This window comes from Mauremys mutica, chromosome 1, assembly GCF_020497125.1.
Source record: "Mauremys mutica isolate MM-2020 ecotype Southern chromosome 1, ASM2049712v1, whole genome shotgun sequence".
NCBI classification, from domain to species: Eukaryota; Metazoa; Chordata; order Testudines; family Geoemydidae; genus Mauremys; species Mauremys mutica.
In genome coordinates this window covers 223595295-223611178 of record NC_059072.1, presented here as the reverse complement: position 1 = coordinate 223611178, position 15884 = coordinate 223595295, and the positions used below count along the sequence as shown (strand labels likewise).

The 15884-nt window shown below is 44.5% G+C and overlaps 1 protein-coding gene across 5 annotated transcripts in view; it reads left to right on the top strand.

The window, feature by feature from the left end:
• Positions 1 to 15884, top strand: part of CNKSR2 (connector enhancer of kinase suppressor of Ras 2) — a 362143-nt gene that overhangs the window by 91684 nt on the left and 254575 nt on the right. For all 5 annotated transcript variants that reach the window (XM_045012122.1, XM_045012114.1, XM_045012050.1 and 2 more), the window contains exon 4: positions 216 to 303. In XM_045012122.1, coding sequence (XP_044868057.1) covers positions 216 to 303 — 88 coding nt within the window. The remainder of the gene's footprint in view (positions 1 to 215; positions 304 to 15884) is intronic.

The window sequence follows — 15884 nt, the reverse complement described above, 5'->3', positions numbered from 1 at the left end:
TTAAAAAATCCTGAAAAGCCAAGAAGAGAGTTGAAGTAGCCATTTTCTAAAATTATGTTCTGGTACATACAATGCTAATATTTCTGATGTATTATTCAGTCCTGTTAAGAATTAGTATTAAAGCAATCTGTGTTTAAAGTGCATTATGTGCACAGAAGCAGGGAAAAATCATCCTCCCCTATGAACATTTTTTCTTTTTCTTTTTTTTTTTTTAGATCACCTTTTGCTGCTGTGACAGATTACTCAGTAACGAGAAATAATGTCATACAGCTCTGCCTGGAATTAACAACAATTGTACAACAGGTATGAGACTATACACTTATTGTTCTCATTTTAATTTATTGTTCCCTATTTAATGGTAAGTGTCCCTTTGCAATGAAATTGAATCATTTTGTGTCACCCATTTTTCTGTGTCCAGTTACAGCATAAAAGGAAAACTGTTGTGTTCAGTAAAATGCCTTTTAGAAATGTCTGTTTCAATGTCTGCATAACTTTGATTTGGGCTGTGCTATGCATGTACATCTCTCCTGTGTTGCAATGCTGAGCTTTATTTTGAATTCCTTAGTTTATATAGTTGTCAAGTTGAAAATTCTTATTTGATATTGTATTTCACTTGTAATAATTTCTCACTTATTTTTCATTAAATGGAGTAGTTCAGAAGATCTCTTTGCATTACTCTGCATTTGTGCAGTCACCTTCCTTTTTGCACAATTCATAATATCTAGAATCTTCTGCAGATAGTGTATATTTTCTGATGTGTCTAAAATGTTGTATATTTTCTTAAATTCTGTCTTCAAGAGAGCCACAACCAGTTACTTAGTCTTTTGCTTAAAGGTGTGACTTCACTTTCCCAAAATAGAAGGGAAAATTGCTTGCATTCTGACGATGTATATAACCTAGGACCTTCCCCAGTTTCCATAATTTCTTTTAGATTTACTGATGAAAAATTCTATATAACAGTAATGCCATTGTGTGTCTGTAGTTTAGACCTGTCCCCACTCTTGGCTATCCTTCTTCTGGTAAAAGTGAAAAGCAACTTTTGCTACAGTCCAAACAAATGTTGGCACACACTCCACTAGATGCATTAATGATAGAAATTAAAGTAGTTCTCTTCAACTGCGTGTTATCTTATACTTTTGATTCAAACAGCCGAAAGATCTGTCCTGTTATTTCCAGTGCCCCTATGATTAATGTGGCTGTAATCAATTGCTTAAATCTTGTTGATTTATATAGGTTTAGTTAATACCCCAGTTTATCTAATTTTTGAGGGGCCAGTTGTGAATTCCCATTCTACAGTGAATTAATTTTATAGGCTATCCAGAGAGTCTACCCTAATTTATCTAATGATGTTTTTGTTTCTTAAAAATGCAAAGCTGAAGGACTGCTTATTTGTTAGTTATGATTCCTGACTGGAGGATAGACGGCGTGAGGAATTAGATAATAAATTCTGTATTTTGAATGGATTATTTTTAAATGAAAGGATGGTTTTATTTGCTTCTGGATATTTTACTCATTGTGAGTTGTTATTCATTTCTATGAACCTGTGGTGCCCCTTGCTTTTTGATTAGACCTCTGCAAACCGAGCAGAATTTGGCTTGCCAGTGGTGTATTGACAAAATCAAATCTGTAGTTTGGGTCTGAGGGTTTTATTGAAGGTTAGGGTTGTACCCTCAGGCATGTTGGAAGGTAGAGCTTAACAAACTCAAAACCGCAAGAGCTCACTCAAAGCTCTCATCCTTCCTTCCCCACAAATAACTCCATCTCTACCAACTCCCCATTCACATACTGATCCTATTTATTATTAGTGTTCTCAGGGTGGAGCATTGGTAGCTGCTTCCCTGAGCTTGGCCTATTCCTGGTGATATTTAATGGGTACCAGTTGGCTGCCCATCCCATCGTCTATTTTTGGTGGGGGCAACAGCCTCAAAAGATTCTCACTGACCAAAAATGTTCAGTTTTTCAGTGGAGGTTGGGAGGCATCCTGGTTTCTCTTCCCCCCCCTCTCCTACTGCTTTCCACAAAAAAGTGAGAGGGAGACTGACTTGCCTGTTGCAGTAGGCTGTGCTCTAAGGCCAGGACTAGAATCATAGAAGATTAGGGTTGGAAGGGACCTCAGGAGGTCATCTAGTCCAACCCCCTGCTCAAACCAGGACCAACACCAACTAAATCATCCCAGCTAGGGCTTTGTCAAGCCGGGCCTTAAAAACCTCTAAGGATGGAGAGTCCACCATCTCCTAGGTAACCCATTCCAGTGGTTCACCACCCTTCTAGTGAAATAGTGTTCCCTAATATCCAACCTAGACCTCCCCCACTGCAACTTGAGCCCATTGCTCCTTGTTCTGTCATCTGCCACCACTGAGAACAGTCTAGATCCATCCTCTTTGGAATCCTCCTTCAGGTAGTTGAAGGCTGCTATCAAATCCCCCCTCACTCTTCTCTTCCTCAAACTAAATAAGCCCAGTTCCCTCAGTCTGCCCCCGTAAGTCATGTGCCCCCTGATTATTTTCGTTGCCCTCCACTGGACTATCTCCAATTCGTCCACACCCTTTCTGTAGTAGGGGGCCCAAAACTGGATGCAGTACTCCAGATATGGCCTCACCAGTGCCGAATAGAGGGGAATAATCACTTCCCTCGATCTGCTAGCAGTGCTCCTACTAATATATCATTAGCCTTCTTGGCAACAAATGCACACTGCTGACTCATATAGAAACTATGGGCTTCATTTCCTATTGCCAGAGAATACCTAACTACTGTGCCGAACCTTATTGGACTCTACTTACTCAAAGTAACACAGGGCTGCCTGCAGTAGAAGGTGGTTGGCTTTCCTCTCATGTCCATATGGGCTGGTGGGGGAGAGGGAGGTCAGACAGCTTTCCTTACCAACCAGAAGGCACTGAGCCAGGGGGAGTGCCCCTGTCTGGTGGCTCACCAAAAATGAAGGAAGAGGGCAGCTGTCAAGAAATGGAGTGTTGAGGCATGGTGGGAGGGAGGTGGGCCAGCCAATTTGCTGGCTCAGGGCACAGAACTTTTGTGAGATTTTCCCCATTGTGAAAACCAGCCATTTGAATGGCTTTATTCTTTTGCTATGAACTTTTTGCACAGCTTAGTTTGACTTATTGGTTGCACAAAATACAAAGATAATATGTCTTGCCTTGGTTGTATAATAAATTCTTTCTACTTTTTTTTTAAAGTCAGTCATTTTACAATTCCATAGTTTAATTTAGTTTGCATTTCATTTGGCTAAGAGAAGAGCTAAGTGCTCTAGTTGGTTTGTTTGTGGTTTAAAGTATGTGTTTGTCCTACAAAGCTTATTGGAACCCTCCTTGTGCTTTGGGAAAAGGGCATAACCCCAGAGGATGACTGTGTGGGCATCTCTTGCCAAAGTTGCACCTGTCACTATCTGTAGTCATGGCTGTAGGTCAGGAGTAGTCAATTATATTTTTGTCAAGGTACATATTTTTTGGACAAGGTATAGTCAAAGTCCAGACTCCAGAGAAAATAATAATAATAATTAATGATAACAATAAGTAAATAAAAAGATTTCAGGGTCTGTTCAAAAGTGTCTGTCGGTCCGAATTTGGCCTGCGGTCCATCTATTGACACCCTTGATGAACATCGTTGTCTATCACTTAATGTGACTGGAAATGCCTCCTATTCCTTTGCACAGGTCTATTTTTTTTTTTTTTTACAAACTGGGGAACTTGTAACTTATCAATCAGCGTAGTTCTTTCCAGTAATTGTCCATTTCTCATAGTTCATTTCCTCACAAATTCATCCCCCTGCTCATTACTGCTAGCTCCTTACATTTTTTGGAAAGTACACTCAACCTTCGAAACTGGGGAGGTTCGAGAGTTATTCACTTACAAGAGTAACAGCAAATTTTATTCACTTGCCTCTAGAAAAGAGAAGAATCATCCTCCCCAAAGATAACATTAGGCCCCAATCAAGAAAGCACTGCAGCACGGCACTTAATGTGCTGAAGCTGTGTTGGGACTTTAGTCAGGACAGGGGCAATGATAAACTCCATTGCTGATCCCAAACTCATCTGTTCTGATTTTTATTTACAGCAGATATGTTCCATCCCAGTAACTTAGTATCTATTCACTGATCTTTTGTTTCTTATGATCATAGAGTTTAAGGCCAGAAGAGACTACTAGATCATCTAGTCTGACCTCCTGTATATCACAGGCCACCAGCACTACCTAGTACCCTCACATTAAACCCAACAATGGCAATTAGACCAAAGTAAATGAGACCCCCCAGGAGACTAGACTATTATGTGCTACAGGCAGAGAATAGGAGGGATCGAGGTGCACCAGTGCTTAAGGCCCCCTCAATGGCAGAGAAATGATGAAGTGAGATATGCCCAGATAATCCTGGCAGGTAAGCTGCATCCACATGCTGCCGAGGAAGGTGAAAACCCCCTGAAGTCTCTGCTAATCTGACCTTGGGGAAAATTCCTGCCTGACCCCATGTGTGGCGATCAGTTGGACCCTGAGCATGTGAGGAAGAACCAGCCAGACAAGCATCTGAGAGAGAGAATGGTTGATGCCACTTCAGAGCCCAGTGTCCCATCTCCAGCCTTGGCCATCAATCATGCTTCAGAGGAAGGAGATTAAAAAAATCCCAGAATACACTGGAGGGGGTGGGGAGAATCTCTTCCTGACCCATGCTGGTGGCCAGATGAAACCCTGAAGCATGAGCTTTAAGAACATAAGACATAAACCAGAAGTGAGCCCCCAGGCTATTGAGCCCTGCCTACCACCATCACAAGTAACTCCATCATACAGTTGCACTCACAAATTTGTCTAGTGCGCTCTCTCAAAACTAACTACAGTTCTTGTTGGGAGGCTGTTCCAGAAACTCATCCCTCTGATGGTTAGAAACCTTCTACTTTCCAGTCTGAATTTGTTTACGGCCAGCTTATATCCCCTTTGTTCTTGTGCCAACATTGTCCTTTAGCTTAAACAGCTCTTCACTCTTCCTAGTGTTTACCCTCCTACTGTATGGAGAACAATCGTATCCCTTCACAGGCTTCTTTTTGCTAGACTAAACAGTCCAAGTGCTTCCAATCTCCTGTCGTAAAATAGGCCCTCCATTCCTCTGATCTTCCGAGTAGCTCTTCTCTGCACCTGTTTCAGTTTAAATTCATTTTTCTTGAATATGGATTACAGAATTGTAAACAGTATTTGATTATTCCAAATTTAATACAGTTAAATTCCCCAGTGTACTACTGTTTTGGGCTACAAACTGAATGTTTAAATGTTGCATCAGCTTTTTAATCTCTGATTCCCTTTTCTTTTGCATTTAAAATACTTCTTCGTGAGTTTACAGAAGTCCTATACCTGAACTTAGCTATCAAGAGGCTTTTTAAAAACACTAGTGGCATTTTTAAATGCCTACACGTAAAGTGTGCATTTGCTTAAGTTCTGTCTTTGGCTCTTGTAAATTGTTGTTGGTCAACTATTTCATATACAGTTCAAAAATAGCACCTTGACCTTCAGCATGCAGTGGATGCGGCCTATGAGGATTCATACCCAATTTTTGTATCACTCGCTTACAGCTGAAAAGTCCTCAGAATTATTAACAAAAACATTGTTCTCTAGCTAAAGTGGGTAAAATTAAGCTGGCATGTTTAAATAATTTTGCTGGTTTGAGGTTAATTGTAGGGGCAATGTTTGGCATAAAGAGGATTACATTTTTCTGTTATCAGTACAGACTGGACAATGAAGAAGAAATTGGCAGAGTTTTGGAAGTATGGAGTCTAGGAAAATTCATCCTACTTGTGTGTGAGTTGTAATACAGAATTCTTAAGACAAGCCATTGTATATAATTAAGGGTAAGATTTTGTCATGGTTATTTTTAGTAAAAGTCACGGACAATAAACAAAAATTCACGGAAGCTGTTATCTGTCTGTGACTTTTGCTGCTGCAGCCCCATAGTTTCCCCCCCACCCCCAACATGGTGGCTGGGAGCTGTGGGGTTCCCCCTCTGCCCGCGGCAGCTGGAAGCTGCCGGGGGTGGGAGGGGTTGCACTCACGGCAGGTGGAAGCTGCAGGGTGACCATATTTCCCAAAGAGAAAATGGGACATCCCCAGCCACTCACCCGAGGTGTCTCCCTCCCCCTGTGCGAGGCTGTAGCGTGTCGCTGGAACCCTGAGGTGGGCCCCCTCAGGAGTCTGTCACTTGTTACTGGAACCTTGCAGGGAGCCCGCTGTCACCTGTCACTGGAACCCTGCCAGGGCCCCACTGGCTGCCATCTCCAGAGTCCCACAGCCCCTGGGGCTGAAGCAGAGAATGTCATGGAGATCTCTGGAAGTTACAGATTCCATGACTTCCATGACCTCTGTGACATAAATGTAGCGTGATATAGTATATGTTAAACATTATATTAACTAGTTCATTTGCTATTTTAGTTACAAGCCAGCTGGAGCCAAGTAATTGTTCTGTATTTGTCTGCTGCAGAAATGGATATCTGCCATTGACAAATAGTTTCCTGGGAGCATTGCAGGCTATTATTGTAACCTGAAGAAGACTGCGTTCACACTAAACAGCTCTTGTACTATTTGTCCTAATTTTTTTTTTGTTCTGGAACTTTGGGGTTTTATAAAGTAGTAGTTTTATCTTCCAACTTTCATCTTGGGAACTCTGGGATAGTTGAAACAAGTCCTTACTAGTAGCTGATTTCTGAGCTGTAATGCAAGTCAATTTTACTGATACTCTTTTATTAACTCTGGCGACTTCAAGGGCTATCTTTATAAAAATATCTCAGACCTAGAGAAAACCCTTAGATTCCAGAGGCATTGCAAATAGTGGCAGTTCAGACATCCTTTTCTGCCACTTCCATTACAGGACTATATATGCTTTGTATCTTGAAGTGTTAAGGACCCAGTCCTGCCACCCATATGTAGAGAAGGATCTTACTCCACAAGTTATTCAGTTGAGATCAGTGATGCAGTTTGTGAAGTAAAGTTCCATTTAGCATGAGGTGCCAGAAGTAGGCCCTAGGAGATTTAAGTAATCTTCTTACGAAAATAGATGATCGCTTTGCAGCTGCATTGTGGAAGCTTTGACTGTGTTCACTACAAAGCAGTCAAAAGGACATGATGCAACAATTTTTCTCGCTGCACCATTTCTGATAAAGCATGTCCATTGGCATTGGGTGTTTCTCTAACTTTACTTTTTTCCATGCTTCCAGGAGAGGAGGCTGTAATATTTATATTTCCTTGTGAACAAATGGTTGCAATGCTAATATTATTTTATAAGCAGGCTAGCACAGCTCTACTGGAGGCACTCTTTAAAAAAACATTGGAGAAAGTTTAACTTTATTGTTAGGCCAGTAATAAGAGAGAAAACTGTGATAATCAGTCTAAAGGTATATTGTGAGACAATTTAAAATTAGGTTATACTTACTCCTATTCACTCTTAACTCTGAAAGCCTTGATCCTGCTCCCGCTGAAATCATTACAAAACCCACATTGATTTCACTGGGTTCAGGATTGATCTCATAATATATTTTTACAAGGATATGAAGTTAATTTTTTTTAACTCCTGAATCATTTTCTTCAGAAGTTCAGTTAGAAGTAATTAGACAGTGGGAGTAAAGACAGGATTGAAAAAAACAACATCCTCCCCCCAACAGCATAGAACCCATGAATATAAGATTCTATGGTATTGGCGGGGAGCTGTGGAGGAGAGTCATAGTAATTGAAAATGAAAACACTTGTTAGTTTGTATATTGTCAGGGCAAGGACTGTCTCCTGTGTGTTGGTACAGTGCCTAGTGCAATGGAGATCTGATCCTGGGTTAGGGGCCAGGGGGCGCTGTATGAACTGCTAGAGAATTAACAGTAATTTCAACCAGAAGAAATAAAACATGACATGTGACTGTATAGTTTAAAAGAAGTAATTCCAAGCACTGTATTGGGGTAATTAGAATTCAGCACAGTTAGATATGATTTTAACCTAATCTGGGACTCCTTCAAGACTCTATAATGCTTACAGTCTCATCCTTGCAGTAGTCCATCACAGTGCCTTTAAAGTGTAATCCATTTATGGCTATGCATTCCTGACAATAACAGGTTAACCAATGGAGAACAGAAAATAATAATCAGAGTTTCCACTCTCTTTTATCTAATTTCTGAGCATAAAAACTAAGCCCTTTGATACCTGGGACTTTTTAAAGAAGGAAACCACCATAATTATGATTTGTTAGATGGGGAAAGGCATGTTTTATGGGGCCTTCTCCATGTCTGTGAAAACAAAATAAAAACATCCTTGTGTGATATTAAATTGTAAGGTTTTTGAGGTTTAGGTACTCTGTCTTCCTATATGTGCGTATAGCTGCATTCAGGACTGGAGCCTCTAAGTGCTAATGCAATACAAAGTATCAATAATAGTAACCCCTTTAATATACTAAACATGGAATTGAATTGGTTCAGTCAGTAAGAAAAAACATCCCTATAAAGAAGATTCTAGAAGTTGATCATAGTCTGAATTGGCCAGTGCACCAGTTTCTACATCCATCTCACTCTTAGGGTTCTTGTGTGCCACAGAAGCTGAAGCCTCCTTTCTGCTCTTAAATGGGGTGAGCAAAGCTACATTTTCTGACAGAGTTAAGCAGGATACAGTAGAACCTCAGAGTTATGGTCTGTGATGGGATGTTAGATGGAGTGGGATCTGAGTTACTGCAGAGAATTCTTTCATGGGTGCTGGCTGGTGAGTCTTGCCCACATGTTCAGGGTTTAACTGATCGCCATATTTAGGGTCGGGAAGGAATTTTCCTCCAGGGCAGATTGGCAGAGGCCCTGGAGGTTTTTCACCTTCCTCTGCAGCATGGGGCACGGGTCACTTGCTGGAGGATTCTCTGCAGCTTGAGGTCTTCAAACCACAATTTGAGGACTTCAGTAACTCAGACATAGGTTACAGGAGTGGGTGGGTGAGATTCTGTGGCCTGCATTGTGCAGGAGGTCAGACTAGATGATCATAATGGTCCCTTCTGACTTTAAAGTCTATGAGTCTATGAACACCAGAGTTATGAGCTGGCCAGTCAACCACACATCTCCTTTGGTGCACAATCAGGCTGCAGCAAAGACACACATAAAAAAGCAAATGCAGGACAATGCTGTGTAAAACGTAAACTACTAAAAAAATAAGGGAAGTTTAAAAATAAGATTTGACAAGGTAAGGAAACTTGTGCTTGTTTCATTTAAATTAAGATGGTTAAAAGCAGCATTTTTCTTCTGCATAGTAAAGTTTCAAAGCTGTGTTATGTTAATGTTCAGTTATAAACTTTTGAAAGCAATGTTTTGTTCAGAGTCACAAACATTTCAGAGTTATGAACAATCTCCATTCCACAAGTGTTCGTAACTCTGAGGTTCTGCTGTACAGGCCACAGGGCCGGCTCCAGAGCCCAGCGGGGCAAGCACCCGCCTGGGGCGGCCCTTTCCCGGGGGGGCGGCAGGCTGGGCCGGCGGACCTGCCGCAGTCATGCCTGCGGGAGGTCCACCGGAGCCCCGGGAGCAGCGGACCTGCCGCAGGCATGACTGCGGACGGTTCGCTGGTCCCGCGGCTCGGCTGGACCACCCCCAGGCATGACTGCGGCAGCTCAACCGGAGCCGCCGGACCAGCGAACCGCCCACAGCTGCGGGAGGTCCAGCCGAGCCGTGCGACCAGCGGACCCTCTGCAGTCATGCCCGCGGGAGGTCCGCTGCTCCCGCGGCTCGGGGGCGCCTCCCGGGCATGACTGCTTGGGGCGGCCAAATTTGTAGAGCCGCCCCTGACAGGCCATGTAGCAGGACATTAAAATCTATGGCCCTGAATAGGGGCATTTACGGCTGTTGAGCTGAATCATTCTGTTAGGTGCTACAGCACTGAATAAAGATGCAGAATAATTTCTGCTAACTCATAGTTGCTGGGGGATCTTATCATCTCCACTTGGAATGTCTCTCTGGAGAGCAGGAACTAGGGACTGAGAGAGTTAACTTTTGTAATGTTTTGTACATGCACAGTAGAAGAATCCTATTAATATTTTGTACTGAGGAAACTTAAAATACACATACACCTCTACCCCGATATAACGCGGTTCTTGGAAGACAAAAAATCTTACCGTATTATAGGTGAGACCGCGTTATATCAAACTTGCTTTGGCCCCCCCCCGTTCCTTGTTCCCTGACCACCCCCTCCAGAGACCCCCATCCCTAATCACCCCCAGGACCTCATCCAACCCCCCTGCTCTCTGTCTCCTGACTGCTCCGACCCCATTCTCTCCCTCCCCGCCAGGCACTCACCGGCAGTGGCGGGAAGTGGAGCAGCCTGGCCCCAGCCTGCTCCACTCTGCCACCTCCCGGCTGTGGCGCTCCACTTCCTGCCCCCGGTGAGTGTGGGGAGGTTGGAGAAAGGATGCCCCCCTCGCACTCACCTGCGGCGGGAAGTGGAGCGACGTGGCCCCAGACCGCTCCACTCTGCCACCTCCCAGCCGCAGCGCTCTGCTTCCTGCTGCAGGTGAGTGTGGGGAGGTTGGGGAAAGGACGGCCCCCCTACTCACCTGCGGTGGGAAGCGGAGAGTGGCAGGGAGCTGGTGGAGTGGAGTGGGCTAGGGCCGGGCTGCTCCGCTTCCACCGCTGCTGGTGAGTGCGGCGGGATCCTTTCCCCCAAGCCCCCTCCCCCGAGCAACACAGCTGGGGCTGGGGCCAGGGAAGCGGAGCAGGTTGTTCCCAGCTCCCCGCTAATCCTCCAGGCCACTCTGGGACTGTGGGGCCCCCAAAAAGTGCCCTCCCACAGCTCCTGCCCCCCAGACACTGGGGGGAGAGCCCCTGACCGCCCCTGAGACCCTCTGCCCCTTATCAAAGCCCTCGGCCCCAGCATGGCCTGGCACCCTTAACATGCTCCTCAGAGCAGCGTGTCAGAGCTTTACTGCCTTGTATGCGAACTCGCGTTACATCGGGTCGTGTTATATTGGGGTAGCGGTGTATATAGAAACCCAATAAAATAACCTGTTACAATAATAATTTTGAACTTCTCATTAAAAATGGTTTCACTCATGGGTTCCTTATCTAGGTAAGTATTTCCTTTCTGACAGGGAGAATCCCTAGGAAAAGCTAAGCTTGGTCTGAGGGTAATGTTTTGTTGTAGTCATAAAAGCAAAGCCTATGAAGAAAATAATTTTGGACACTTCACTAAGGTGTGTGATGTGCTGAGAGAATGTGGTGGGAATACTGTGTGTTTACAGGCTAGTTCTCATACGTGTCAGACTTCACTTTATTAGAACTGTTGCAGGACTGTCGTAAAAACACAGTGAGGGTATCTTAAGAAACATAAGACCGGCCATACTGGGTCAGACCAAAGGTCCGTTTAGCTCAGGAACTTTGCCTAAATTTGGCCTTCAGGATCCCTCTCCTGCCCTTCCCTATGTCATTGGTACCTACATGTACCACGACCACTGGCTTCTCTCTAGCATAACACACAAGCCCTGTCTAGATGTCTCAAGAGAGATGCAACCTTTGCACCCGGCAGACAAGTCACCATGCGGTTCTCCTGGTCATCGCAAACCCAGCTAACTGTTTCTAATGATCGAATCTCCCATTACTAATACCTGTCTCTTCCTGATAACTGGAGTTTCCTCCCCTGGAGACAGTATACCATTGCGTCTTCTGGAAGGAGGGTCCCAACTATGGGATTGTTTCCCTCTGCTCCAGTTTGATGTTCTCCTTCCCTGAGACTTTCATCCTCCTCAACAGCACAGAGGCTGTCAGACCGGGGGTGGGACCTTTCTACTGTGTCCCAGAAAGTCTCATCTATGTACCTCTCTGTCTCCTTTAGCTCCTCCAGCTCAGCCACCCTGGCCTCCAAAGCCTGTACACGGTCTCTGAGGGCCAGGAGGTCCTTGCATCGAATGCACACATACGCCACCTGCCCATAAGGCAGGTAATCATACATGCTGCATTCAGTGCAGCAAACTGGATAGCCCCCATTCTATTGCTGGACTTCTGCCTGCATTCTCTTTTTACTCCAGCAGCTCTTTCCTTTATTGGTTTGTTTTGTTTTTATCAGAGGGTGTTTATTGCCTTAAGTTTAAAGAATGTTAATGAAGTGTATCTAGCCCCCCACTCTCTACTATTTCTCTAAATTACCTCGCAAAACTCCCCTGTCAGCTGTTCCTCTTTGCTAGTTCACTTATTCGTTAGTTATTAGTCCTCTTATTCCTGATTAGAGCTGATTTGAAAATCAGAACATGTTTTTTATCAATTCTGTTTTGATGCAGATCAAGCAGTTTGAAGAAGTTCAAGCAGGAACTGCTGTCCTGGGGTGGGAGGGTCACTCTGCCCACTATCCCTTTTATCCAGAATTATGCAGAGGAGACCATCTCTGGGACAGAATGACCCATGTGGTGTTCCCTACCTCTCCGCTGGGCCATGTGGGCTTTGGGAAAGAAACTGAGTGGAGGTGTCAGCCTCAAAATGAAGTCAGCAAAGCAGCTCCAAAAACCGTTTGAAGCATGGACTGACAGACATTGATGTTATCAGAGTGCTTTCTGCTGTTATCATTGCTAATATTCTGTCCTCTATGCTGACTGGCTATTTGCCCCACCACAGCCCTTTGTTTTTCCATCTAACTAATCCCTTCCTAGTATAACCCTTCAGAAAATATTTAAAAAACAAAAATTGTGTGGCTAGCATAATGTTTGCCTCTTTCGCATTGCTTAATCTGCTTTTATATTCTGTCCCTTTCCTCTAATCTTTATCTGTCTTGTCTACTTAGGCTGTAAATTCTTCATGGCAGGGACTGTCTCTTAGGCTATGTCTATACTACAAAGCTAAGTCTACTTAAGTTACGTTGATGATCATCTATAGCTGTAATTAAACCTCTTTTGCACGTCCACATGATGCTCCTTGTGACAGCAGAGCATGTCCACTGTTGGTGCTCTTCCATCGATGGAGAGAGCAGAGCACCATGGGTGGTTATCCCACTGTGCAATTCACTGCCATCTGCTGCTGGGTACTCTGGGAAGGGATTGCAGTGCCTCCTAGGAGGTGTGCTCAGCATTCAATGATGCATTTTTCTCTGTCCCATCATTCTATGGCTTCCGTGCCACTTTTCAGCAGACTCTGTAAACTGTGCGCCCTCCATCTCTGTCTGAAAGCATGGCTCCTGCACTGCTCTCCAGTCTTGTGATGAGCATTATGAACACAAAGTGGCTCATCCTGCAGTATTTCATGAGCTGCAAATCTGATAATGATACCGAGGTGTCTGCCCTGCTGTGTGCAATGAAAAGAAACAATTCAAGATTGCTTTTGGCATTTACAGAGCAGCTGCACACAGTAAGACCGTCAGTACTGGGCTCAGGAAACAAGCACTGAGTGGTGGGATTGCATTGATGATTGCAGGATGATGAGCAGTGGCTGCAGAACTTTTAGATGTGCAATGCCACCTTCCTGGAACAGTGTGTGGAGCTCACTCCCTACCTTCTGGCACAAGGACACCAAAATGAGAGCTGCCCTAACTGTGAACATTTGAGTGGCAATTGCTGTGTGGAAGCTGGCAACATAAGACTGCTTCTGGTCAGTTGTGAATCAGTCTGGAGTGAGGAAGTCCGACATGGGGGTTGCAGTGATGCAAGTGTGCAGGGCCAATAATCGCTTCCTGCTATGAAGGGCTGTGGTTCTGGGCAATGTGCGGGAAATAGCAGACGGTTTTGAGGCAATGGGATTCCCTAACTGCGGTGGGGTGATAGATGGCATACATATCCCCATTTTGGCCCCAGACAAATGTGAGTATATCAACAGAAAAGGCTACTTTTCTATGGTCTTGCAAGTGCTGCTGGATCATCTGGGTCGATTCATCGACATCAATGTGGGGTGGTCAGGGAAAGTGCATAACACATGCCTCTTCAGGAACACTGGGCTGTATAGAAAGCTGCAAGCAGGGACTTTCTTTCCAGATCAGAAGATTCCAATTGGGGACGTGGAAAGGCCACTTGTGATCCTGGGAGACCCAGCCCTACCCCATGCTCCCATAACTCATGAAGCCTTACACCAGCAACCTTGACTGCAGCAAGGAGTGCTTCAACGACAGGGTCAGCAAGTGTAGAATAACTGTTGAATGTGCCTTTGGCAGAGTAAAGGGTCGCTGGCACTGCCTTTTTGGCAAATATTCCTGTGGTCCATAGCAGCCTGCTGTGCTCTGCATAACATTTTTGAAGCTAAGAGGGAAAGGTTTCCCCAGGGGTGAAAGGTTGAGGTGGATCAGCTGGCAGCTGCTTTTGAGCAGCCAGTTACGGGGCTGCTAGAGGGGCTCAATGGGGGGTATTTGAATCAGGGACGCTTTGAATGAGCATTTTGACAGTGAACCCCAGTGATGTCTTTCTGTAATGCATTGAACCAGGCATTGCTTTCTTGCATCTTAATATGACCCTTGTAATGATTGCTGTGAGTGCATTAATTTTACTCTGGAAATCCACTGATTACCACTGTCTATGAATTTCAGTAGAAACCATTGTTTATAGGAGACAAATACAAATTCATTTTTTATAAGTACATTTTTATTCTACAGCTATGCAAACATTTCAATTTCTTACAAGGGACAAGATAATGAAGAGCACTTTTTGAAATGAGGCTCTCACAGCTGGGTGTCTGTTCCGCTGTCATTGTGAAACACATCCCTTGGGATGGAGCGCATGGGGTACTGCAATAGCCCGGGAACATGCAAGGAATGTGTGGGGGGAGTTTGAGGAAGGCAAGAAAGACAGTTTTGTATGGGCTGCAGGAGGAGGTGAGCACAGATGTGTTCCACCTGCAGCACAGTCAGGGACCTTAGCATATCTGTTTGGTCCTCAAGCAGCTGTATCATCTGCTCCTGTACCTGTTTCCTCTCCTGGCTCTCCACTCTCAGTTTTTCATAGATAGTGAGCACAGAGCCTGGAGAGAGACAACCAGCAGCATCATACGATTGCAGCAACTCCCTGAAAATGTCTTTCTTACTCCTCATGAGGGAATTGCTTATCAGACTGGGCTGCTCAGCTGGTGCGCAGGAGGAGACCCTCAAGGGCACATCTGCAGAATCTAAAGAAACAATAGACAGAAGAACTATTGAGTGCACTCTAACAGCCTTGATTCATATAAGTTACATACACCACTTTCCCTTGGCAGGCAAATGGCCTGGCAAGAGCCCTAACCACGGTGAGTTTGGCCAGGGAGTGGGGAGGAGAGGGGACACAAGCACCTAGGGACCCTATTCTGAATACTGGCACTGTTTTCCACAGACGGGGGCGGAGGGAATGGAAGCTGATATCTCAATCCTGAGGGTAACTGAGGATGCAAGGGTGCAGCCCCTGCATGCATATGCCGGCAGACCAGATCTGTATACTGCTTGTCTGAGCGCTGCTTTGGTGTCTGCAGAAGTAATTGCCGATTGGCGCAGCAAAGTTTCCTACCATGGGAGAAGAAACAAGGCAGCCCTCCCAAGGAGCCTTTGGCAGAGGATTGCAGAGTACCTCTCAGTTGGCATTTAGGCACTATCATGATAAGGGTGAAATCCTTCTACTGTTGAAGTTAATGAGAGATTTTCCATTGATTTCAGTAGGGCTGGAATTTCACCCTATAGGTTCAGGTCGTCCATAGCCTTTGTTGCATGTAAACAAGCAGGTTCCTGAGTGTAAAGTAGTACAAATGGTTAGGATGATACTGGAAGGAGCAGAAGATTTATTGCCTTTCTATGCCATCTATAGGCAAGTCTTCTATCATTATCATTCTCAACATTCCTGGAGTATCTAGTAGATATTTTCAATAAAAAGTTTGGAATATCTTCTTCCTCAGGATTCAAATCCTGAAAACATTGGGAATATCCAAGAAGACTCATTTTATGTTCATTGTCTTCAAAGTAATCAGC